The sequence below is a fragment of the Heteronotia binoei genome, chromosome 6 (assembly GCF_032191835.1).
Source record: "Heteronotia binoei isolate CCM8104 ecotype False Entrance Well chromosome 6, APGP_CSIRO_Hbin_v1, whole genome shotgun sequence".
Lineage (NCBI taxonomy): Eukaryota > Metazoa > Chordata > Lepidosauria > Squamata > Gekkonidae > Heteronotia > Heteronotia binoei.
Window position 1 is genome coordinate 56,658,128 of NC_083228.1, and position 24,773 is coordinate 56,682,900.

A 24,773-nucleotide genomic window follows, 5' to 3' on the forward strand; every position below is an offset into this window, starting at 1 on the left:
GTGTGGGTTTTGACCTTTAAAGTTCTAAATGGCTTGGGACAGGGTACCTAAAGAACCATTTTCTCCCATACATTCCATTCCAGAAATTAAGATCAAAGGGAGAAGACTTCCTGACTGTCCCATAAAAGATCGTTCGATGGATACATGAGAGAGGATCTTTTCAGTAACAGCCCTATGATTATGGAACAACCTCCCCAGGGAGGTATGCCTGAACTCCTCACTTTCGATCTTTAGCAGTCAGTTCAAGACAGTTTTATCAGGACCATGTTTGGTTGAGTTCACTAGCAGTCCTAAACTGTGATTTTAAATCTGGGATTTTAAAATATTTTTAATGTATTTTATCTTTGTTGTAAGTTATTGTGAGCTCATTAAGGAGGAAAGGCAGCTAATAAATGTCTTAATAAAACTGCTCTATAGAGTTGTTTTTCTTTGTTACAAGCATCTCCTTGTGAAAACAAGAGAAATGATTAAACAGCCACAGTGGAGAAAATAGCTCTGAAAAGTACCACAACTCTTGGCAACTCCTGAAAAATGTCAGCTACTCATTTTGCAAATGTGTACTCTTCACTTGCACAGTAAGGCCCTGTTATTAAACGTGCCAGGTTTAGTTTTATCACTAGCTCATGGTCAGTAGCCACATTACTGAAATAATAGATTTGAAGTGCTCTGAGTAATTGGTAAAATAAGTTTGAAAAATAGATCAGTATATTCTCCATCTTGTGTGGCTGAAGCTTGTTCATAGCAGAAGGATTTCCTGGTCCAAAGCTCAAGCTACTCTATCTGCCACTTCTCTCCTACCCTTAGCCACCCTGAGCCTGCCTTTGGCGGGGGAGGGCGGGATACAAAAATAAATTTATTATTATTATTATTATTATTATTATTATTATTATTATTATTATTATTATTATTATTATTATTATTATTATTATTATTATTATTACCCAAGCACACACACCTAAAACAGCCCAAGAAAACCTCTGATGTTACAGAGAATTATAAGAAAAGGCAACCTTGAATCAAAGTGACTAGTTCCCATGGTGGTTAGTAGCACATCTGATCAGCTGCCAGCCAATGTTCCCTCTAATTTTTCTTCCTTACTGAGCAGAGCAGTTCACTCCTGAGCAGAATATAACTGCTGTAATATTAAAATGGTCAATGGACAGTGAAAGACCCTGCACGGCTTCAGACTGCTGCTGAGTGGGGCTTCTTGCGTTAATGAGTGGCTGGTCATGTGCACGGCTTAGTGCTGCCAACACAAATCCCACTGAAAATACTTCTGACAAACAGTTCTGTGAGTTGACTCCCATTATCACAAATCAACCAGGCTTTCACATAATACATTGCTATTACCATTAAAATCATATTTCCTAAATACATAACTACTGGAGTGTCATTTTTATAATAAGGGCACACAAGTATGAATGCTGATGCTGTTTTGTAGTTTCTGGCTTCAACAAAGTGATATAGGACAACATCTATGAAGAAATTCACTAATTGCCCTAACATGAAGATGTCACATTTATCAGCACTTCCTGAAAAGCTAACTGCATGCACCGGGATTGCAGCACTCCCACCTCTCACAGTTTGGAGGGAGCTGAACATTAGATCATATGGTAGTCTATTTCAGTTGCACTTGTACTGTGCTTGTTAAATATTGTTTTGTAAGCTGTTTGGGCCAACACAGATAGGGGCAAAGGCAGAATATAGATATTTAAATTAAAAGTAAGCCATCAACAACTGAAGAAATATCTTCCAGCTATCAGAATCCATTGAACAAGCTTCTTCAGCTAGATCTAAAAGAATCAACAGACAACCAGTTCATTGGATTTAAAAAACTGTAAATCTGTTTAAGATTGCACTGTAATTGACCTAAACAAAAAAAAATGGTCATTTTGACACAAAAGGATAGTATTTTTGCTACATGACATGTTAACAAGGTCACACTTCTTGAATCTAGCAAGTAATTACCACTCCTGGTTCTAATGTCAGAAATCAATAAAATACTAAAATCACACCTAATCAATGGCTACCTTAGTGTTTCCTGATTAGTGTTCTTAAGCACAACTGGAATTACAGGAAGGATCTCCAGAACAAAGCAGGAATCAAGTATCACTTTTAAGACCAACAAAGTTTTATTCAGAATGTAAGCTTATTGTATTCATATTTCTTCAGACAAGGGATCCTTTGCTATGCATGTATACAAAAGCTTACAATCTGAAAAAATCTTTGTTGGTCTTAAAGGTACTACTTGACTCCTACTTTGTTCTACTGCTTCAGGCCAACACGGCTGCCCACTTGGATCTATCCAGGAAGGATCTCTGCAAAAGCAAATGGTTCTCCCTGCAACAACAGAACTTTACTGCAACAACATCCTTGTTCTTCAGTTGATGACCTCCACCTGAATGTAGATAAAGGCCATGCTTCTTTGTTGCTCATAATGTGTTTATCTACAGCCTTTGATGCCATTCTGTTGAGGCAATGGAGGCAGAAGTGGCGGTCAGGGGATGTGCCTTGAACTGGTTTAAATCATTACTTATGAATCAGACACAAAGATGGTTTTCGCACACAGCTTACCTCGCAGTCACAATCCTGTTCCCTCTGCAGCGTCCGGTCAGATTTCCCACCATCTGCGCCGGAGTTACAGGAAGTGCCGCGGCTTTTGCGTAGCAAACGTAAACTGGGTTTTAGTGGGTTACGTTTGCTACGCAAAAGCTGCAGCACTTCCTGTAACTTCGGCGCAGATGGTGGGAAATCTGACCGGACGCTGCAGAGGGAACAGGATTGTGGCTGCAAGGTAAGCTGTGTGCGAAAATGGTCAAAGAGTTGCTGTTGGAGATCAGTTATCTTCACAGTGGGAGTTGTCCTTTAGGGTTCCACGGGATGCAATCTCTACCCTCATATTATTCAATGTCTGTGCAAGGCAACTAATTCATGCAAGGGAAATCATTCATTGCTTTGGAACTGGATGTCATCAATATGCTGATGTCCCCAAGTTCTATAACCCTCTATCCAAAACTCCTGACAATGAGACAGAGATTGCCTGACTGCTATGGCTAAATGGCTGAAAGTGACCAAACTGAAACTGAACCCAGACAAATTAGAAATTATGCTGGTTTGGGAGTCTGGAGTCATAAGTGACATTGTGCTTCCCGCTTTAGATGGAGTTCAGCTAACCCTTGATCATTTCCTTAAAAACCTATGTTATACTGTACTAGTGTTAATGCTGGAGAGGCAAGTTAATGAAGCTACAAAGAATGCTTTTTTCCTAACTTAGTTTAGCCTGGAAAATGCCCCCTACTTTGATTCAGCCAATTTGGCCATCTGGATCTATGCCATAACATTAAGATTAGACTACAGTAATATATTCTTTACAGGGGTCTCTCCCCGAAATCAACTTAGAGACTTCAGTTGGTGCAGAATGCCACAAATCAGTTATTATCAAGAGCTGCTAGGAGGAGCATAGGCATAGGCTGCCTATGAGTTACTGAGATCAATTCAAGATACTGCCTTTCACGTACATGGCCTTGGAGCCTCATACATACAAGATCACTTCTCTACCTAAATTCCACCACAGCAACTGTGCTTATCTGAACAGGGCCTACTGTAGGGGCTACTCAACAGATGGGCAAGATCAACAGCTGCTCATACACATGCCTTCTCTGTACTGCCCCCCACCCTGAGAAACAACCTGCCTTTGGAAGTCAGGAAGGCTCCCACACTTCTAGCATTTCAAAACTATGTAAAATAAATTGTTCCCCAGGGTGCTGTTGTAAAGGAAACAGGGCTACATCACAATAGAATGCACCATATTTCTGCTTATGTAATATGTTCCGAACTATTGAACACATTATGTTTAATATTCATGCTTTCTTCAAATGACAGGAATTTCTACAATTCCTAGTCTCATTACATTGCTTATTAAATGTATCCTACTGACTGCATTGTAATCTGCTTTGATCTCAGTGAGAAAAGGGGACTATAAACAATGTAAATAATAATTAATTAATGATTTTGCCATTCTCCTGAAGTAATTCTAGTATCAACCCTCAAAATTAACCACGTTACTTCACAATCTAGTTAAAGTATATTTTGATTTAAGCTATTTTTTCATTTCAATACACAACAAATTGAAGAGTATCAAATAAACTGCAGACTGGGGACTCTCTTGACATGCTCCTCAAAATAATTTTTTCACCCTCTTACATCACAGTCCTGAATGCATTTGCTCCAATTCAACAAGAAAGATTCATACACACAGCTGATACAGATGCTGCTCTTGTCCCCATAGATACAAGTGATACTGACGAAATCACAAGATCTGTTCAAAAATCCTCGCTCAATTACAAGAATCTGATAACTTATCCAAGAAGACACTTCAATTTAAAAAGTGGTCTTAACATTTAGCCCAAAGCATAAGTATGTGAAAATCTTTGGGTTGGATCCTACTAGCTTTTCTGCTGGTACAAACAAAGGGAGGAGCTCCTTTTGGCCTCTGAAACAAGCATTCTTGAAATTAAAGGTCTGTGGTCATCACATTTCCAGTTTGCAGCCATGTTATCTTGAACACTGATTTTTTTTTTTAAAAAAGACTAATTTATAGTACACACAACATTTAAAAGCTGCAGAAACACTTAATAAAAAGTCAGTCTTTACAATAAGCTTTTATTGTCTGCACATCTAGAAACTGAAAGCCAGCATTAAAAGACTGGTAAAGTAAATGCAGGGGAGGGGGGGGGAGTCCACAGGCAGTATTTTTACTATTACTACACTTTGCGTACAGCCATAAGGTCCTTCAAGTTTCTTTAAGCAGTTTAAGATAGCATTTCAACTCAAGCATTTATTCATGGTTAAATGAAAGCCACACTGAGGTGATTTAAAGGTATTCGTATCTCCTTTCTGCCATGTGTAAGACCCTTCAGATACATAGCCCTCATTGCAAATTCCATCAGGAGAAGGGAATCCTAATTTTACAGATACCAGCTACTGAGTTACAACTTTAAGGCTGTGGAATGATAGAATTCGATATCAGAAAATACCTGCTAAATTTTTCTCTACAAAAAGGTGGTTTCCCTTTTCCAAAGGGGAGGGAGAAACTTGTGCAGAAAGTGCTTAAAATTAAGGCAGGAGACACCATTCTTAACCAATATAACCCTATTCATGGCATTTCCTTGTTCAGCCTCAGACTTAAGAAACTAGCCCTTTAACCAAAGTAGATCCTGCACCATTTTAAGGTCATGTTATATAACATATACCAGAAGAGGAACCAAAGCACAACTGGTTCCCAACCATTCCACATAGTGTTTTAAGGAAACACTATGCAGGAGTGTGTGTGTGTCTGTTGGTGTGTTTACTATTTTCAAGCTAGTTTGCACTGCCAGAACCAAACACTGTATCAAAATTACCCACCACAAAATACAGCAGACCCTTTGCACTTACGGAATACAACCTCAACATAAGATCAGCCAATTAAAAAGCAGCAGTGGTGCAGGGAAACTGGATATAGGCATCCCCCCCCCCCGCAGTCATTTTTCTTTCTTTGTCAGCTTTCAGCAAAAAGCAGGAGGAAACTATTCAGCAGAATTTGGACACAGCCAGGAAAGAAAGAAAAGAAAACGTAAGCCAAGACCCAAGTTCTACTGCAGTACCGGTCTCTCCACTCCGTTTTCCTGAATGCCATTTAGCAGGTCCAACTAAGCCCAGTCGTTTGACCCTCCAAGGATCTCCCCAAAATGAAGACAGGGTCATGCTCATAGAAGCCTATTAAATGTTACCATTCTTCAAGATTAAGAAGTTACAAGCTGGTAAAAAGTTGGTGGATGGTGTAGGCTGATGGGCAAGGGAAGCCCCTGCTGAAGTGAGTTTAACAGAGATGGACACAAAGCTTGTGAACTAGAAAACATTCTCCCTTCCTCCACCAGTTCCATCTACATTGATGGTGGAGCCAGAGGGAGACTTTTCATCCTCACTAGCCACTGTGCATCCAGATAATTAGGCTTATTCTAGATAGGAGAGAAAACAAGTTCCAAATAGACTAGGGTGTTTTTTTTTCCTTTCCAAGTGGACCGAATTGCCTCATCTAGTGCTGAGAGAGAGGTAAATGCTGTTGGTCCAAAGAAGAGATACCAATTTATGCCTGAAAACAGGATAGATGTGCCATTGTGCCCACTACACTACAGACCTTGTTTTTACTGCTAGCTCAAACACAGAAGACGGTATAACGGACATGGGGGGTTTCCCAAGCATGTGCAGAGCGCCATTCTATACCGGGCGACCAGCCGCTGCCCCTGGTGCCTTGGAGGTTAAGGAGCAAGACTTCCCAAAGGCACGACGTCTGGGAACGCTTCCGAATGTCTTTCCCGAAGTTAAGCACCGCTCTACGAGCACGTTTACTTGTGAAAAGTCGGTCCCTAAGCTACCGCGCTAGCCGGACTAAAAGTCATCTCCTACCCCACCTCTCCCAGCAGCAAGTCTTCCTGGGCCCTGGACCACCAGCCGGCAGCCCTCCACAACAGCCCAGCCTTCTGTTCCACATCAGAAACAGAGCGACCCGCGGGAGGGGGGGGGGGCGCATCTTCTGTGCCAACGACGAGAAACTTGCCCCGATACTTACACGAAGACACCAAAGAGGAGGACTCGTACCCCGACCTCGATAGCTAGATCCCGCATGGTTCGGTCCAAGGGAAACAGAAGAGGAGCGACAATCCACCCGGCTGGCTGGCTGGCTGGCTGGCTTCACAGCCCGCTTTTTAATCCCATGGATAAAGCCCGGGAGGGGGATGCGAAGAAGCCCCGCGTCGCTCCGGATCAGCCCCAGAGCCCCCCCTCCTGCCTAAGTGCAGCAAGGCGCCGAGCCCCAGCCCCTCCGTGTCCATGCCCAGCCGCGGGCTTCACGCGAAGGAAGGCTCCTCAGCCAGCCCCCGCCACCGCCACCGCCCCCGCCGCGACCCAACTGCGCTAGAGCTGCTGCTCCAACCGCTCGGCTGCTCTTCCTGCCGGCTGGCTGGCTGGCTGGCTGGCCTCAGGCTCCCTCCTCGGCGCCCCACTCCAGGCAGACGAGAGAGAGCAGCGGCGGCTAAGGGGATCCTGGGGGATTGCCATGCCCCTCCCAGTCGAGGAACTATCTGTTGCTGGGCCAGCCCCGAGCGCCAGAAAGCCTCTTCCGCCCCGGGTCCGGGGGGTTCCGGGCTTCCTCGCCTTTTCCTCCTGCCCAGGCTTGCCCCATGATGGATGCTTAGAAAATCAAAAGCACGACAGAGAGCTTATCGGGTTTCCGGGGTCCCCCCAATAGATTAAAAAAAAAAAAATTAAGCATTCCTTCTGCTTTGGAGACTGCAGCGTTAGGAATTACGGAATAAGGTTATTAACTCCCCCCTTCGGTAGGATTCCAGCCGCAACAAAAAGCGGAGATTCAACAGGTGAAGCTTTCCTCTGCATCAAGAGGCAATGTTTGGAAAAGCTTATCTTGCTGAATGTCTGCTTCTCGTTCGACTGCAACAGAAGAGAGGCGGGGGGGGGGGGGTGGCAAGAAAGGGAGTGCTGTTTTATTTATTTTTATTCTATTTTGTTCAATTTATATTCCGCCCTCTCCGCAAGCGGGCTCAAGGCGGCTAACAGCAGAGAAGTTACAAACTGTAAACACCTACCAGTTCTCTCTTTGGGGAACGTCTGCCCAGCAACTTTCCATGTTCCTGCCAGCCCTGGCTTAACCATTAAGCAAAATAAGCACGTGCTTAGGGCACCAAAGTGGGGGGATCATAGAGGGGCTTTTTCTCCTGCTTATATTACTTACTGCTATTAGTGTTAAATATATATATATATATATATATATATATATATATATATATATATATATATATATATATATATATATATATATGGGGGAATGGATGGTCAGGAAGATAACTGAATTTTTAATCTCTTTTTTCCCCATCAGCACTCATGGAGTCTTAATGTCATGTCAGGAAAGAAATGGAAGATCTTATGTTGGACTGTGTTTAGGACATCAGTTGTTCTTAATCCAGCTCTGGTTCCTACACAGTGTTTTAGTGCAGATTTAGGAATTACACACAGAGACACACCCTGCCAAGAAAGTACTGTGTTGCATGAGTTCAGGATGTTTTCTCCTGTTTAGAAGGGCTTTTCATGCACACCTTTACATCCCTCCCCCTTGTAATGCTGGCCAGATATGGAAAATCTGCATTGGCTTTTCACTGGTACCATTCTGGTTTAAGGCTCAGTCACACTTGATTGGGTCAGATTTTTAAAGCTTCTTTATCCCTGGTCTAGGAAATCCCTGGGTCTCACCAGAAGCCTCTGAATCTGTATCGATCTTTGCAGAAATTTGTCTGCAGCTGTGACCCAAAACAAAGTTACTAAGCACCATTGTAGAAATTTCCAAATGAACATATAGCATTAGATCAAATGTGGACGAGAAGATGAGGCTGAACAGCAGAGCAAAAAAAAAAATAATAATAATGGCTGCCCTGAAATCAGATACCTTTCTGCCAATGGAAACTGACTGACAGCCCCCTTAAGTCTACTGTTAGGCATATAAAAGAGAATAGTTTGCTGAAGGATCCACACAGTTTTTGCAAAGTTGAGAGTATAGGATTTTTAAGGGCAGTTGTGACATAGAACATAAGAGAAACCATGTTGGATCAGGCCAATGGTCTATCCAGTCCAATACTCTGACACATGGTGGCCAAAACACAGTTGCCATCAGGAGGCCCACCATGGGGCCAGGATACTAGAAGCCTTCTCATTGTCTCCCCCCCAAACACCAAGAACACAGAGCATCACTTGCCCCAATCCCCTCTTGAAGCCATCTATGCTTGTAGCTGCTACTAACTCTTGTGGCAGTGAATTCCATGTGTTAATCACTCTTTGGTTGAAGAAGTACTTCCTTTTTGTAAGGCCTGGACCCCCTTTTCCACCATGTATGGACTGAGTTACTCTGGCCAGTGTCAGAAATACAGAACTCTTATCGTTATGGACTTACAGTATGAACTCATATTGTGTAAGCACAAGCAAAACCTGCCTCAATGGACTTTTAGCTAATAACAGAATAAACTCTGGTATACACAGGTTGTTGACCCCACTGATTTGGCCATCTTTGCCAACCTAAATTAATTCCCCTACCTCAATCGAGGGCAGTTTGGCTTACATTTTATCTGTTCTTACCTGACTGCTCAACAATTTCATTAAGTGTTCACCAGTTCTTGTATTGTGAGGAAGGGAGAAAAATACTTCTTTCTCTACCTTTTCTATCCTATGCATAAACTTAATGCATAATCTCTACATGTCAGCCCTCAGTCATCATTTCTTCAGGCTAAACAGCCCCAAGCCCTTTAACCTTTCTCCATAGTGAAAGTGTTCCAACCCTTTAATTGTTCTTGTTGCCGTCTTCTGCACTTTTTCCAATGCTATAATATCTTTTTTGAGGTTTGGTGACCAGAACTGTACACAGTATTCCAAAAGCTATTCACGAAATAGAGATGTCTGTGTGGCATGTTATTCTGTGCTCAATTCTTGACCATGTGGAGTCTTACATTCCCCCTGTGGAAGCTGTTTCATTTGGTTTCCATGTAACTGGCATAACAAGTAGAACAGATCCTTTTAAAGCATATCTTCAGCACATGATACTCTAGAAAAAATTGCATGACTTGTCAGGGTATTTGGGTGTTTATGCAACTGAAGATCATTGCCCTGAACTTCTAGCAATGAACATGAAACAATGGCAAATGTGTCTAAGTGAAGCTGTCTTATACAGGATAGACAGTTAGTCTATTAGGGTCAGTATAGTCTACTCTGACTGGGAGCTGCTCATTAGGTCCAGGGTAGAAGTGCTTCACATTGTCTACCACCTGATTTGCCCTGACCTGGATATCCCAGGCTAGTCCAGTCTTGGAGTCAGCCCTGGCTAGTATTTGGATGGGAGACCTCCAAGGCATACCAGGGCTGTGACACAGAGGCAGGCAATGGCAAACCACCTCTGACTGTCTCTTAACTTGAAGATCACCATAAGTTAGCTGAGACTTGATGGCACACACACACACACATACACACCGCCTGATTCAACAGTAGATAGCAGGGAGTGATCTTGGGACCTTGTGCACACAAAACGGATGTCCTACCACTGAGGGACAGTCCTTTAACAATGTTACAAAACAGTGTACATTAACATGCATTGTCCTATTGTAGAAATGAATCAGAGCATAAATTACAGAGCATGATAGAATGACATTAATATGATTCTACTCTATTTCTGTAGAAACAATAGCTAATTAGCAGTCAGCTGGTGAACTCACTTATGAGTGGCCCTTGCTGGCTATATGATGATGTTGCCAGCAATGTCCTGAGGTTGCTCCCCATGCACCTGGAAGTGATGCCAGCACATCCAGGGTTGCCATTTTCGGGAAAGTCAAAGAAATGGAAATTGGTCAGGAAAAGTCAGGGAAACTGAAGTCATGAAAAATCAGGGAAATTGTGATTAAAATATATTCAAGCAGCTTTCCCTTTAAGCTGAGTTAGCATGAGCTAGCTCACAGATGTTTAGCCTCCAGCTCACACATTTTTGTCTTAGCTCAGGAAAAATGGCCCCAGAAGCTCACAACTTTAATGCCAGTAGCTCACAAAGTAGAATTTTTGCTCACAAGACACTGTAGCTTAGAGGGAACATTGTATTCAAGCAGTAGATTTTGACCTGCTGCTGCAAGAGCATGATCTGTTCTTGCAGCAACTGAAATAGAGAAGGAGCAGAATACAAGCAAAACTTAATGATGCCCTTTCCCAGCTCCACCTTTTTCTCAGCTCCACCCCCAGCAACCAGCCTAATGTGTTTGTTGAGCTCTGTCCTGCATGATTTCCAAGGTCTGCCTGTAGCATTTGCAAAGCAAGGCTAGTTTAAATGTTTAGCAAAATATACAAACTTTAAACATCTGTTTTCATTCCTACTTAATAGTATTGTATTTAACTTACATATAAAGATAAGCATGTTTTGGGGTCATGCTTGTGTATGGAATGGACGTTTTGTCTCCAGCTAACCCTGGAAAGCCAGATGCTGAAGTTCAAATACTTTGGCCACCAAATGAGAAGGGAGCACTCACTGGAGAAGATCCTGATGCTGGGAAAGACAGAAGGCAAAAGAAGACAGGGACGGCAAAAGATGAGACGGCTGGATAGTGTTACTGATGTAACAAACACGAATTTGGAGGATGGTGGGCCTGGCGTGACTTTGTCCATGGGGTCGCAAAGAGTCGGACTCGACTGTGCAACTGAACAACAACAACAAAAAAACCCAGCACAGAGTTTCAAATGAGTTTTACCACTGTTGGATTTCACAGACAACTAGCACTTTCTACTCTGCACCATGCAAAGTAAATTTTGTTCCTGCTGGAGTTTACAGAGTACCAGCTCTCTCACCCTCTTTCCCATGCACAAAGATTGCAAATGAGGGTTGTTTGCTTCTCTAGATTGTAGAAACTCCACCTTCTTTCTTGCTGCTGATCTGCTCATTACACTTTCTGGAACCAGAAAGTGAAAGTGAAACTTTCCCAGCTTTGGAAAGTTCCTACTTGTTAGCATTCAGAGCTTACCTGAATTGAAGTTTGTATCTTGATGTAATTTTTGGTGCAATTGCAAAACAGATGTTGCTGCAGTTAATGTTGAAAGAAGCTGATATTAAATCTCTTACTTCGAAAAATATTTTTGCAGTTGAAACTTGTGTGGTTGTAGTGTGGAACATTTCATTAAGCCTTGCATTAATACAACACGACCTGTGGTTATTTTTGAATGGTGGTCAAGGAAATTGACATACGTTGGTCAGGGAAATGAAAAATAAAATTATATTTGCAATCCTGATATCGCTCTGACATTTGGACACTTCCAGAAGCATACGGAGCGTCATTAGTGTGTTTACATGTCACTGATATTTCCCTGTTTGCCACCATTTTTTACCCTGCCAACCAGATGAATAATGATGGGTAAACACCAAGGCTTTTTTTTTTAGCAGGAATGCACAGGAATGCAGTTCCAGCAGGCTTAGTGTCTGGGGTGTGGCCTAATATGCAAATGAGGCCCTGCTGGGCTTTTTCTACCCAAAATCCCCTGGCAAACACCAACTGGAGGCAGGGGATCCCTACTGTGCAGCCAGCTTGTTTATGGCAGTTTCTCCTCTCCACAAGGGGTAAGGGCCATCAGCTCACCACTGTGAAGGCCCAAAGGGCCTCTGGCTCACCAGCAGCACCTCTGAGGTCTGCCCCCACAGATCATCAACACACCAGGATTTTCCCCAGTGGCTAAGGTTGCCAGGTCCCAGCAGAGGTACCCCTGCTTTTGAGGGCTTCAATTTGCCGGCCAGCTGGTCAGTGGGGGAACCCCACCTCCAAGCGGGGACATCATTTTACAACATCCCCAATGTGATGACATTGCTTCCAAGTGACATCATCGTGCCAGGGATGTCATGTTGCAACTGTGGTTTTGCCCAAAAATCAGAGCATTGTATGCGACATTGCCTGACCAATGACATTACTTTTGGGTGATGTCATCACATTGGGGACATCACACATAACATCACATGCATCCCTGGAAAGCCTTCCAAATTGCTACCATCACAAGGGCAAGAGAATATGGCAACCCTACCACCGGCCATAAATGGCCAATCCACCCCCGCCCATTATTCCAAACTGAAACCATAAGATGCATTAGTTACAACAATGAAAACAACAATCAAGAAGGAAGGGGAGGGAACACTAGACAAAATATAGTCTTCACTTGCTGGTGGAAGATGGTGTAGAGTTTTGGTGCCACAACCAATCTTAGAAGGCAGAGGCACCCAAAGTAGGGTCTTAGAATATGACTGTAGTGGTTGGGTGAACTTCCCGGTTCACAGCTCACAGTGTGGTCTTAACATCCTTAAGTATCAGCTGCCCATGTGTGTATTAATAAATGCTTTCATGTTTAGTATTCTATGCTCATTCCCGTTTCATAAGTGCATTGTGCCTTGCCTTAACTGCTAGGTAGGCAGAACATCAGAGTCAAAGAAATAATGTTGCCACATATGCTTAGCTGTCGCTTAGGCAGGCAACAAATATATGGTCTGATCCCCTGCAGACTAAATAATACTAAAGATTTGATAGCAATATTGTTTTCATAATAAAAGGCAAAATGACTGGTTTCTCTCTCCCCCAGGTAGTGGATGTAAATGGAAATGTCAGACATGATATGCCTGCTGTCATTCTTATGCAGTTCTTAAATACTAGACAAGAGATTCTCAAAGAATTAGTTATCTGTTAAATCTCTATAGCCAATATTCCACTTGGTGGTGAAGGGGAGAAACTGAAACAGGAAATGCTTTAATACCGATCACTTTTACTATGTAAATGACTTTGAGTATCTAGACCTAGTAATATGAGATTTGAGATACAGAAGCAAAAATGCATTTTAATGTTGCCAAGAGCTGCTTCCTTAATACAAATTCACTATAATACTTGCTATCCTTCTTGATTAAAGAAAACAGGTGCTGTTTTCTTTATGAGATGTCTTCTCTGTCCTATTAGCTGCTGAATAGCCATCATAATAAATTTATTAAAATGAAGGAAAGTTTCTTCTGGTATCGTTATTGGCTCACTGATGTCTGATCCCAAAACCTGTATTGCTCCTGGTTATTTATGAAACATAAAGCTTGGAGATTGATTTTCCATACCAGGTAGAGCTTGCTGTGCCATCAGCTTGTTAAACTTGTTTGGGTTTTTCAACTGAGCAAATCTGATCCAAGGATGGTAAACAGGGAAAGAATTAAGAGTTATACTGCACACTGGAGAGTGTCAAAACTGTTCTCTTATAATCTTTGTAATCCCTTTGTCTTCACAAGATTGCACAATGCAGATTTGTTTTATTATGTACCCATGGTGGCTGACAATTAATTTTTTTAAAAAAATTAAAAACCACGAAGAGTAATGACAATCCAATGTAACAAGTACAGTAAATAAAGAACACAAAAGCGCAGTAAGTCACCAATAAAACACAGCAGTACAAAATTGACTATCTGTCAGCAAAATGTCCATGCAAAATAGAAAGAAAGAAAAATACAGTGAAGGCATATGATGGACCTTTCTGAGGAAAGTGTTCAGCAACAGTTCTGAGCAACATGCACAAGCAGGGTCACCGTGAGGTATTTTGTCAGTTCATGCTATTGTGAATCTGGTCTGGCCAGATTGAATAAATAAGAACACAGAAATGATTTGTAGAAGATCTACTTGAAACAATGTTTGGCTTGGAAGCTGTAGTCTGGTATGTACGCTAACTCCTTTTAGTTATACTGTTCATTTTTCTGTGTATTTACACACCTGTTATTTGTACATTGAATATGATTTACAACTATATGCATGCCATGTTTACTTACGTTATGGGTTAGAATTTTGAGTCCTTTGGCACCTTAAGTCTAAAAGCTTATTCAAGGTATGAGCTTTCATGTGCAGATACACTTAAATGTTCCACTAGACTCAAAATTTGTTCTACTGCTTCAGACCAACACAGCTGCCCACCTGGATCTACTATATGTTCAGTTGCTGTTTCAGTTTGTAGTTTACTGCACACTTTTGCTCTGCCTTGAATAACTCAGGCTAGCCTCATCTTGTTAGATCCCAGAAGCTAAGCAGGATTGGCCTTGGTTAACTATTGGGATGAGAGATCACCAAGGAACACTAGCGTCACTTCACAGAGGTAGGCAATAGCAAATCACCACATGTTCCCTCTAAATGAGTTAGAGTGAGCTAGCTTACAGTTTGTTTATATATTTATTTGTCTGACTTATAGCCCACCTTCCCCACTGAAGCAGGCTCAGGGCAGCTTATATATTCATAAAACATCACATAATTAAACCAAAATAATCCTAATGCATTAAAAACATAAAACAAATTCAGATGCTATAACAATCTTATAATGATAGTGTATTTAATGATGGCAGATAGCTGCCTCTGGCTCACACATTTTTGTTTTAGCTCTGGAAGGATGGCCCCAGAGCAAACTATTGCTATGCAGTAGCTCACAACTTTAATGCCAATAGCTTACAAAGTAGAATTTTGCTCACAAGATTACACAGCTTAAAGGCAGCAACATCTCTTGCCTTGAAAACCCTATAGGGTTGTTGTCAGCAAAAAAAAAAGCACCTCAATTTCTGATACGCCTTCTAGTACCAATGTACTGGTTTTACATTCCTTGAGGGTGTTTCTTTTTGTTTTCTCTGTCTGTAAAAAGCCATATGTATTACAGAGACTATTGTCCACTTCAGTTTGATCCCTACATTATAGCAAGGTTAACTTTCAGAGGTTGAATCCAAGGAACCCAAGTTCTAGCCTAGATTCACTTTATTGAGGCCTGGATATAAAATGAAGAGAACTCCCCCCCCCTTCTAGTTTTTGTTACCTGTACTTTTGTCCTTGGGAATGGATAGTGGCTCAGGTGAAGAGCCTCTGCTTTGTGTGCAGAAGGTACCAGGTTCAGTCTCTAGCATCTCCAGTTTCTAGCATCTCCAGGTGATATGAAAGACCTCTACCCAAGGCCCTAGTGCAGTGGTCCACAACCTTTTTGGCATCAGGGACTGATTTTCTGGAAGACAGTTTTTCCATGGACTGGTGGGGGAGATAGTTTTGGGATGATACAATTGTGCACTTTATTTCTATTATAATATTGTAATATATAATGAAATAATTATACAGCTCTCAGACCATTTGCTAACAGGTCACGGACCAGTATTGGTTCACAGCCCAGGGGTTGGGGACCCCTGTCCTAGTGAGCCACTACCAGTTTGAACAGACAATACTGACCTTGATGGACTAATGATTTGTTTCAGTATATGGCAGTTTCATGTGTATAATGAAAAGGGAAACAAACAAACAAAACAAGTTTGAAAACTCAGCGTAGTTTGTGACTCAAAAGCTGAAGAATACTGATGCCATAAATATTCAGGAGATTCATAAATATGTAAAGTGGAAATGTGAGTCAAATTTTGCTTTCCGAGATCCCAGTGCATGAGACAATTTCCCCATAAGTTTCCTTGTGACACTGCTAAGGGAAAAGTAGCTTTGTGAGTATAAAAGTGTTTACAGAACAAAATGAGATTATTCACCTTTGAAAGCTTTGGCCAGACTTTTGACAGTGGTGAATCACAGAAAAGAAAATGAAAGGCAATAATGGCCGCAGCTGGTTACTGTGGCACCATGATAACATAGTCTCTTCCCAGCCTAATAATTGAAATTGCCACTTTTATTTGCTCCTCACATTCACCAAATGGTAAGAAGTTCCAGGGATTTGTTCCTGTTAAATGAAGAAAGTACTGGAAGACTTATGATGGGGTGTTTGTTTGTTTGGCATGTTTGCTTTATTGACAAATATACAAGATGAGCACAGGTAGAGGTATTCTATATGGCAAGAAACTGCTATTGAACTTGAGATGCTCAGAGAGAGATAACCCTTCCACATTAAACTAGCCAGTTCATAGTTCTGTCTCCTCTTCCAACAGTTTCCCATCTCAGACTCTCCATTTCTCCTGCACTTAGTGGATGTGCACGTGTATTTTGGTGTCCCTTTCCCTCAGTGGGTGCTTAATAGAGCTATCATGGTACTTTCTGTTAACCATTATTACCTATTGAAGAAACATCAGCCAACCATTCTGAGACATTAACCTAACCTAGCAAAGCAATGATCAGTCAGTCAGCACTCCTTTGGAGTTCAATCATGCTTGTTACAACCTTGCTCCTGGCTCCACCCCAGTGTCTCCTGGCTCCACCCCCAAAGTCTCCAGATATTTCTTGAATTGGACTTGGCAACCCTAATTCATAAACATGAATACCCAAAATGATTTTTGAAAGGTAAAGGTAAAGTTAGCCCCCTGTGCAAGCACCAGTCATTTCCGACTCTAGGGTGAAGTCGCTTTCATAGCGTTTTCATGGCAGACTTTTTTATTTATTATAATCTTTTTATTTTCTCCAAAAACCAAATACACAAAAGAAATACAAACAAACAAAATCAAAATCCAAACAACATAAATTAGGATGCAGAATGCAGCTTCCATACATAACTATTCAATAATGCACAACTGTATATCTTTTTCACAATGATTTTTGACGCCTCTTCACTCAACATACTACCTTACTAACCTTTTAACCTGCTTCATTCTCTAATCCACATGCCATATCCAATCATAGGGCAGTGACCCATTCCATAATTTATATTAATTCTATTCTGTTCACGATATATTTGGCAAAAAATCTCTCTCTCTTTCTTTCTTTCTTTCTTTCTTTCTTTCTTTCTTTCTTTCTTTCTTTCTTTCTTTCTTTCTTTCTTTCTTTCTTTCTTTCTTTCTTTCTTTCTTTCTTTCTTTCATCATTTGTATAGACTAGAATTAATTTTGACCTTCCCTTCCTCTCCAGTCATGAAGTTTCTCTTAAGACCTTAATCTTTTGTTCAGCAATTTTTAATGATTGATCTTTTAAGACTTTCCAACTTGCCTCCTTACCCATTTTTCGTACTATGAACTTCCCTCTGAGAAGAATACTTTCTATTATGGGGTGAATTACCCATATGAATCCTCTATATTTTCCTCTGTATCCAAGGACTCCATTTCCATTACTACTGTCATGGCAGACTTTTTATGGGGTGGTTTGCTATTGCCTTCCCCAGTCATTTACACTTTACCCCAGTCAGCTGGGTACTCATTTTGCCGACCTTGGAAGGGTGAGTCACCCTTGAGCCAGCTACCAAACTCAGGTCATGAGCAGAGCTTGGACTGCATTACCACAGTTTACCACTCCATGCTGTGCCACAGGGCTCGTTAATATGATTTTCTACTGAATGCCAAAACTTAAGCTTTTAAACACACACATGAAGCTGCCTTATATGGAATCAGACCATCGGTTGATCTAAGTTAGCATTGTCTACTCAGATTGGCAGCAGTGGAGGTCCTTCACACAACTATTATCAGATCTATTTTAGCTGGAGATGCTAGGAACTGAATCTGAGACCTATTGCATGCCAAGTAGATACTGTTTCTGTGAGCAGCCCTGAAAGTCATTCCAAGCGCCTTCCCATCCCTGTTCAGTTGGTCTGTGCCTAGAAGTTATTAAGCAATAAGGATGTTTTTGCTGTTCAGGTGCAAGTAGAAAAAGAAGAAGAAAAGGTTGGATTTAAACTCCACCCTTCACTACCCAAAGGAGTCTCAGAGAGGCTTACAATCTCCTTTTCCTTCCCCCTTCCCACATCAGACATCCTGTGAGGTAGGTGGAGCTGAGAGAGCTCTGACAGAAACTGCTCTTGAGAGGAACAGCTCTGTGAGAACTTGTGACTGACTCAAAGTCACATCAGCAGGTGCATGCGGAGGAGAGGGGAATCAAACTCGATTCTCCCAGGTAAGAGTCTGAGCACTTAACCACTACACCACACTGGCATTCCAATCCCTTCCAATCAGGCTGCCAAAGTTCCCAGCTCCTTCTGCCTTGTCTTTGCCTGCTTCAGCAGGAAGCTCTTCTGGGCTTGCAATGTTCAGTTACCAATTAAGGTCTCTGTGCCCAGATAGACTGCTCTGGGACTGTTTCTAGCAATAGCAATAGAAACAGTGCTCTGGGACTGAAATGACAGTCCCCAGAGTAGAAAGATGGTCCCTAGCAATAGAATCTGTATTCTGGGACTCGAATGACAAGGTGAAGAGTGGAATAACAGTCCCCAGGAGTAGCAGCAGTGTCCTGGGAATGGAATTCAACTCTGGGAGCCCTCATTCCAATCCCAGAATGATTCTGCTACTCCCAGGGACCGTCATTTCACTCTGGGCCCAGTCGGCTTGCCAATCCCCATCCCAGTGGGGGATCCCCCAGTTTTGCAGGCTCCATCCCACCCCCCGCCAGCTGGCCAGTAGAGGGAAGCCCTGCCCCAAGAGCCAGGATGTGCCTTTAGATTTCCGCAGGTTAGCAAACTTCTTATGGTTTTAGGATGTGTCTGTAGGAACCAGAGTCAGTGAGAGAGAGAGCAGTCTGTGCTTGTTTTGCATTGTTCCAGACATTTTTGTGTAAGAACCTGCTTATGGGATGGAGGAAAACTCCACCTCTCTCTCTTTTCATTTGCATGTGTTAGTCTGAAGAAGTTGATGGAAATACAGCAGCTCCTGTGAGTAAAGCCCCAGTGAGATCACAGAAGTATGTGCTTGCAAACTCTGTTTATTTTGGCCACTTTGTGAGTGTGTGTTCATTTTCATTTACTGGAATTGCAGCTGCTGGGGGATGAGTAAATGAAGATTATTCAGGATAACTACACTGCTGTAGTTTTATTTATTTATTTATTTTAGGAAATTTGAAAGTGTCCTGGCTCCACCCCCAATGTCCCCAGGTATTTTCTGAGTTGGACCTGGCAACCCTAGGGCCAAGAGACCTTTATAGAAAATCAATTCCATGTTTTTCTTTCAACTTTGTCTGTGCTGCAATGTATTTCAATGGCATGGAGCTCAAGTAGCTTCATTTTCCATTGTTTGTATGGCCAGTTGAAGCTGTTGCTTGCTGGAGTTGTCTCCTTGCAAATAAACGGTTGATTTTTTGAGCCAGCTGGTCTCTGCTGAATGGTCCTTAGAACTGGTGCCTAGTAGGGTTGCCAGCCTCCAAATGGGACCTGGAAATCTCTTGCTTTTACAACTGATCTCCAGCTGGCAGAGATAAGCTCCCCTGGAGAAAAATGGCTGGTTTGAAGGGTGGACTCTGTGGCATTGTACCATGCTGAGGCTCCTCCCCTTCCCAAACCCCACCATCTCCCAGATCCACTTCCAAAGTCTCCAAGTATTTTCCAGCACAGACACGGCACACTAGTGCCTAGCCCTAGTGAATACTCTAACCTTGGAACTCACAGCCAAAGGGGGATAGTACACTGGAGAGTCATTGCCATTGAGTAGACCTGGGGGAGGGAGTGGAGAGAAGCTTCCAATGCCCAGGCATTTCATTTTTCCCTAGGCTCAGAGCATCTTATATTTTAATTTATATTTTAGTTTCTGCTGTGATCTTTGTGTTTTATTTTTAAAACTGCATTGCCAAATATCTGACTAATCCCCCAGTTTTCCATTTTAAACAAAATATCTTGTTTTAAAAAATCTTTAATTCTATTTGTATCCTTTATAAAGTTTATATCGCTGTTATCTGGCATTACATTTTATGACATGCATGTCCTGGCCCCACAAAGTCCCATTTATGTCAGATCCTGCCCTCATAACAAATGAATTCAACACCCCTGCACTAGAGGACAGAGGCCTCCATGAGGCAAGTAATGGCTGCCAACCCCTTTGAATGGGGGGGGGGGGCGGGGTTCTACTAGTGCAGTAAGGAGGAAGTGAAGGGCCTGGAGTCCACAAAAATATAAATTAAAATGGGGCAAAGTGTGTATCATGATTGATAATATGGATTTAAAGAATTAAAAATTATTTATTCTTTGAGATCACAGGATGAACCACTTTGAACCTGTGCTACCACTCCACTTCATATCTTCAACACCATGTCTCTAGTGTACTTTGCAACTTAGGGACTTCTGCTCTTCTCACACTGTTCTACATGGCTGTGTAACCCGAAGCAAAGTCATTTCCTTCTTCAACTTTTCACACATGCATGATCTGGCTTTGGATTCCCTAAAGATACTGAAGATGGCAAGCTGACATAATTCCCTGCAGAACTAATTGATATATGAAACAAAGCAACAGAAAAGGCCTCTAGCATTCAATTGCAGGCAGGAAGCAGCAGCAAAGGAGTCATAACTCAGATTCTCCATAGTTTATGTCTCTATAGGATATACACCATTACCTTTGGAAATGCAGAAAGAATTTCCAGGGGGAGGGAGTTCTCTTGAATGCATTTAATATCCAAGCCCCCCTCCCCTATAGTTTCCACTCACCAGGTATGTTTATGTATCCATCAAGCTAAGTGGCAACAAACAAATGGCTTTGTTCTTCCTAGTTCTCTTCAATTGTTCCATATTATCTTTACGTTGCAGACTTTAATTTATCTCATTATGGAATAGGGTTGCCAGGTCCAGCTCGGGAAGTATCTGGAGACTTTGGGGGTGAAGCCAGGAGACTTTGGGGGTAAAGCCAGGAGCAAAGTTGTGACAAGCATGACTGAACTCCAAAGGGAGTTCTGGCCATCACATTTAAAGGGATCATGCTTCTTTTAAACACCTTCCCTTCATTGGAAATAATGGAGGATGGGATCATCTTATTTTGGGGCTCATAGAATTGGACCCCCTGGTTGAATCTTTTTGAAACTTGGGGGGGGGGGAGTTTGAGGAGAGGCACCAGATGCTATGCTGAAAATCTGGTGCCTCTGCTTCAATAAACACCCCCCTAGAGCCTCAGAATCCCATGGATCAATTCTCTATTATACCCTATGTGGACCAGTCTCCATAGGTATGATGGAGTGCCTAGCAGACATTTAAGCCCCTTCCTCTGCTTTCTGATAACCCTGAAGCGGGGAAGGGCCTCCAAGCCAGGGAATCCCCTTCCCCCAACTGAGGATTGGCAATCTTACTATGGGACAATCCCTGTGATATTCTAGAAAAGACCTCTGAAAGTTGTACACTGCTGGATCAAAACAGCAAGCCACCTATTTTACATAGAACTAAACAGTTGCTCTGGAGGACCATTAAACATGGCATAAAGGCTAAGGGCCTTCAACTTATGTAGCCTGCTACTGCCACTGGTGTTTAGAGGTTCACTACCCCTTGATGTGGTGGTTCCCTTAGTCTAGTCATGAATAGTAGCCATTTGTGGACTTTTCTTTCTCAAATCTGTCTGATCCTCTTTTAAAGCTATTTATGTTTGTGTCCATTACTGCATCCACTGACAGTGAGCTCTACAAATTATTTACATATTGAGTAAATTATGTAGAAGATGTATTGATGGCCACAGGCAGAGACAATTGTAAAAGGGGACTAGGCAGATTCATTGAGGATACGCCTCTCAGCAGCTACTAGCCATGGTGACTAAAGGGAACCTCCAGGTTCAGAACCCCCAGAGCCAGGAGCCAACATCAGGGGAAATCCTCAGCTTCTGTGCTCTGTTGTTGGCCCTCCAGAAGAACTGGTTGGCCGCTGCGTGAGACAGGATGCTGGACTAGATGGGCCATTGGTCTGATCCAGCAAGGCTCTTCTTATGTTCTTAAAGCCCTTCAAAAAATATGATGGAATTAGTAATGGGCACCATTATCTTCATTCAAACTATAATTTGAATAGCACCTTTTCATTTTCTTTTTAAAAAACTTGCCCTTTATTGAACATTCTAAACATAGCTCTGTTGAACATGTTATTCCCACACTGCTGAATGGAAAAGGTGATTCAGGTGTAGAAGAAGGCCTAAGAAACCCATCATACATTAGAAACACAATTAAAATATCAGTTCTATGTTAATGCCACAATTCAGAATAGCAAACATCACTGAATACCTGACAGTGCAATCAACTTGGGCCTATTGCAGTTTAAAGGCTTTCATTTCCAGTTACTTGATCAGAAGACTGTGGCTTCTTTTTAGCTAGCATATTTTGGTTTTGGAAAATGGAACCCCCAAGTATTTGAAGAAGAGTAGGTAGTCTTTCACTACCCAAGAGAATTTTGAAGCGGCTTGCAGTTGCCTTCCCTTCCTCTTCCCACAACAGACATCCTGTGAGGTAGGTAGGAATGAAAGAGTTCTGAGAAAACTGTGCCTGGCCGAAGGTCACCCAGAAGGCTTCATGTGGAGGAGTGGGGAATCAAACTTGATTAGAGTCTGCTGCTCATAACCACTATACCATGCTGCTTCTCCACGGCACTGCTTGATTACACATCATCTCACAATGCTCAAGACAATTGTCTCAAAATGCACACACATCTATGGCAGCAGCACAAGTCACATTTCTGAGAGCTAGTTTTGGCTCTCCATGACACTACTTGAAATGCTTTAGAACTTGCTAAAAATGTGATCAGAGACGAAAAAATATGTGTACACCACAGGTAGTGACAGCTGCGGTACAACTTCCAGCTCTCACAAAAACTATTGTCTCTGCACACAACCTAACAAAGGAGATGAGAGATGTATGTTGTCCCTCTAAACCCAAAACAAACACACCAGGTCATCCTTATTTTTAAAAAATTTACTTGACACTCTTGAGAACAGTTTGCTTTCTGTAGAGTCATCTTTATTCATAATTCCATTCACACAGGAGGCTTTGATGGGCAAACAGAATAGGAAATGTCTAGTTTCTTCACCACATTTATTTACATTAGTTCACAGCGCTGGCACTTTGACAAAACTGAAACCAGCTTGAAAGTCTCTTGTCGTGGTTACAGTCCATGTTCTTGAACACCATTCAAATTCTAGATGTCACAAGAGTATAGCAGGGTTGACCAAGGCACCAATCCCAGTTCTAGAACTAGAGCCATCAAGATTATTAGTGCTACTATATCAGAACTGTCACTGTGGTGCAAGTATAATATGTTTGAGGCTTATAAGGCTCTTTAAGGAATGAGCGGTCTTCTATGGCCAGCTCATTGACTGAAAGCAAAGAATGTTCCCCTGTTCCTTCTAAAAAATGGGAGTTTGATGGCAAGCAAGGCAGAATAGGATGCCGGTGCCCTACTCAAGAAACAGGGGAACTGCCAAAATCACCATAGGAACGATCTGTAAAAAAGTCAATGAAAACATTCAAAGAGAAGAATTCAAAAGACTTGCAGGCTTCAATCACTTTGAAGTAATCATCCACATCTTAATTACTTTATGCAATTTGCCTAACCTTCTAAAAGAAATGAATGGACTACTTTTGGGTTATTGTATAGCCAGCTGTAATTGTCTGATGACTGTGTCTAATTGGATAGTTATTCTGTTCATTAAAGGATCAATGTTACTTTAGCCTTGCTCATTTAAAGAAATTATGTCAGCTAAACATGCCTGAAAATTTATTCTGCTTTTGAATGTATGTACTTGGGGCCACCTTGTGGCTGCAAAACAATACTGCTGTGTGTATAGTTAACACTGGAGGGACATATTATTGTGTTTATGAGCCAAAGAGGCAAGGGGTATTCAGAATTCCAATAATGCTTTTTAATTCCTGACATGCAGTTGAGTTTCTTTTTAAAATTCACATTGATTCACAGATCCTTGTTATCCCAGTCATCTGTTGAGAGAAGGAGGAGAAGTCTAGATTTGGATCAACTATCTTTTATAAAATACAACTGGGACTTTTGAGGTTCTTGATCACAAAGATGTTCCGCAGGTTGCCATGTCAACTGGACCTTGCGATGCCCTCTCTGGCTGATCCTAGATTCCTAGCAGCTCTACTTAAGGAAGGAAGCAAGGAAAGCTGGGAGGTTGGTCAATAGCTCAGTTTTTGATCAGTGTGGCAATCACCATTGGATTGCACTGCTGGGTTTGACCACTGACCTTGCTTCAATCTGGATTTACTCTGACTAGATCCTTCTGACTTATTTGCATTCCAGGACTTTTGGCCCATATTCTGGGTTTTATGCCTCATTAATCTTATGAGGTGCTTAAAGATCCATTTTTATTGTTGTCTGTTGGTGCCAATACTCCCTCTAAACTGTGGAGTCTTGTGAGCAAAAAATCTACTTCATGAGCTACTGGCATTAAAGTTGTGAGCTACTGCATAGATTAGTTTGCTCTGGGGCCATTTTTCCTGGGCTAAAACAAAAATGTGTGAGCCAGAGGCTAAAAAACTGTGAGCTAGCTCACACTAACTCAGAGGGAATGCTGGTTGATGCTTCTTTTG

At 42.0% G+C, this 24,773-nt stretch overlaps 1 protein-coding gene across 1 annotated transcript in view; it reads right to left on the reverse strand.

Moving 5' to 3' along the window:
• PLPP4 (phospholipid phosphatase 4) overlaps positions 1 to 6,877 on the reverse strand; it is a 146,008-nt gene extending 139,131 nt beyond the window's left edge. Inside the window, exon 1 of the mRNA XM_060241514.1 lies at positions 6,611 to 6,877. Within this exon, the coding sequence (XP_060097497.1) occupies positions 6,611 to 6,666 (56 nt within the window). The 5' untranslated portion in view covers positions 6,667 to 6,877. The remainder of the gene's footprint in view (positions 1 to 6,610) is intronic.
• Positions 6,878 to 24,773: the final 17,896 nt, after the last annotated feature.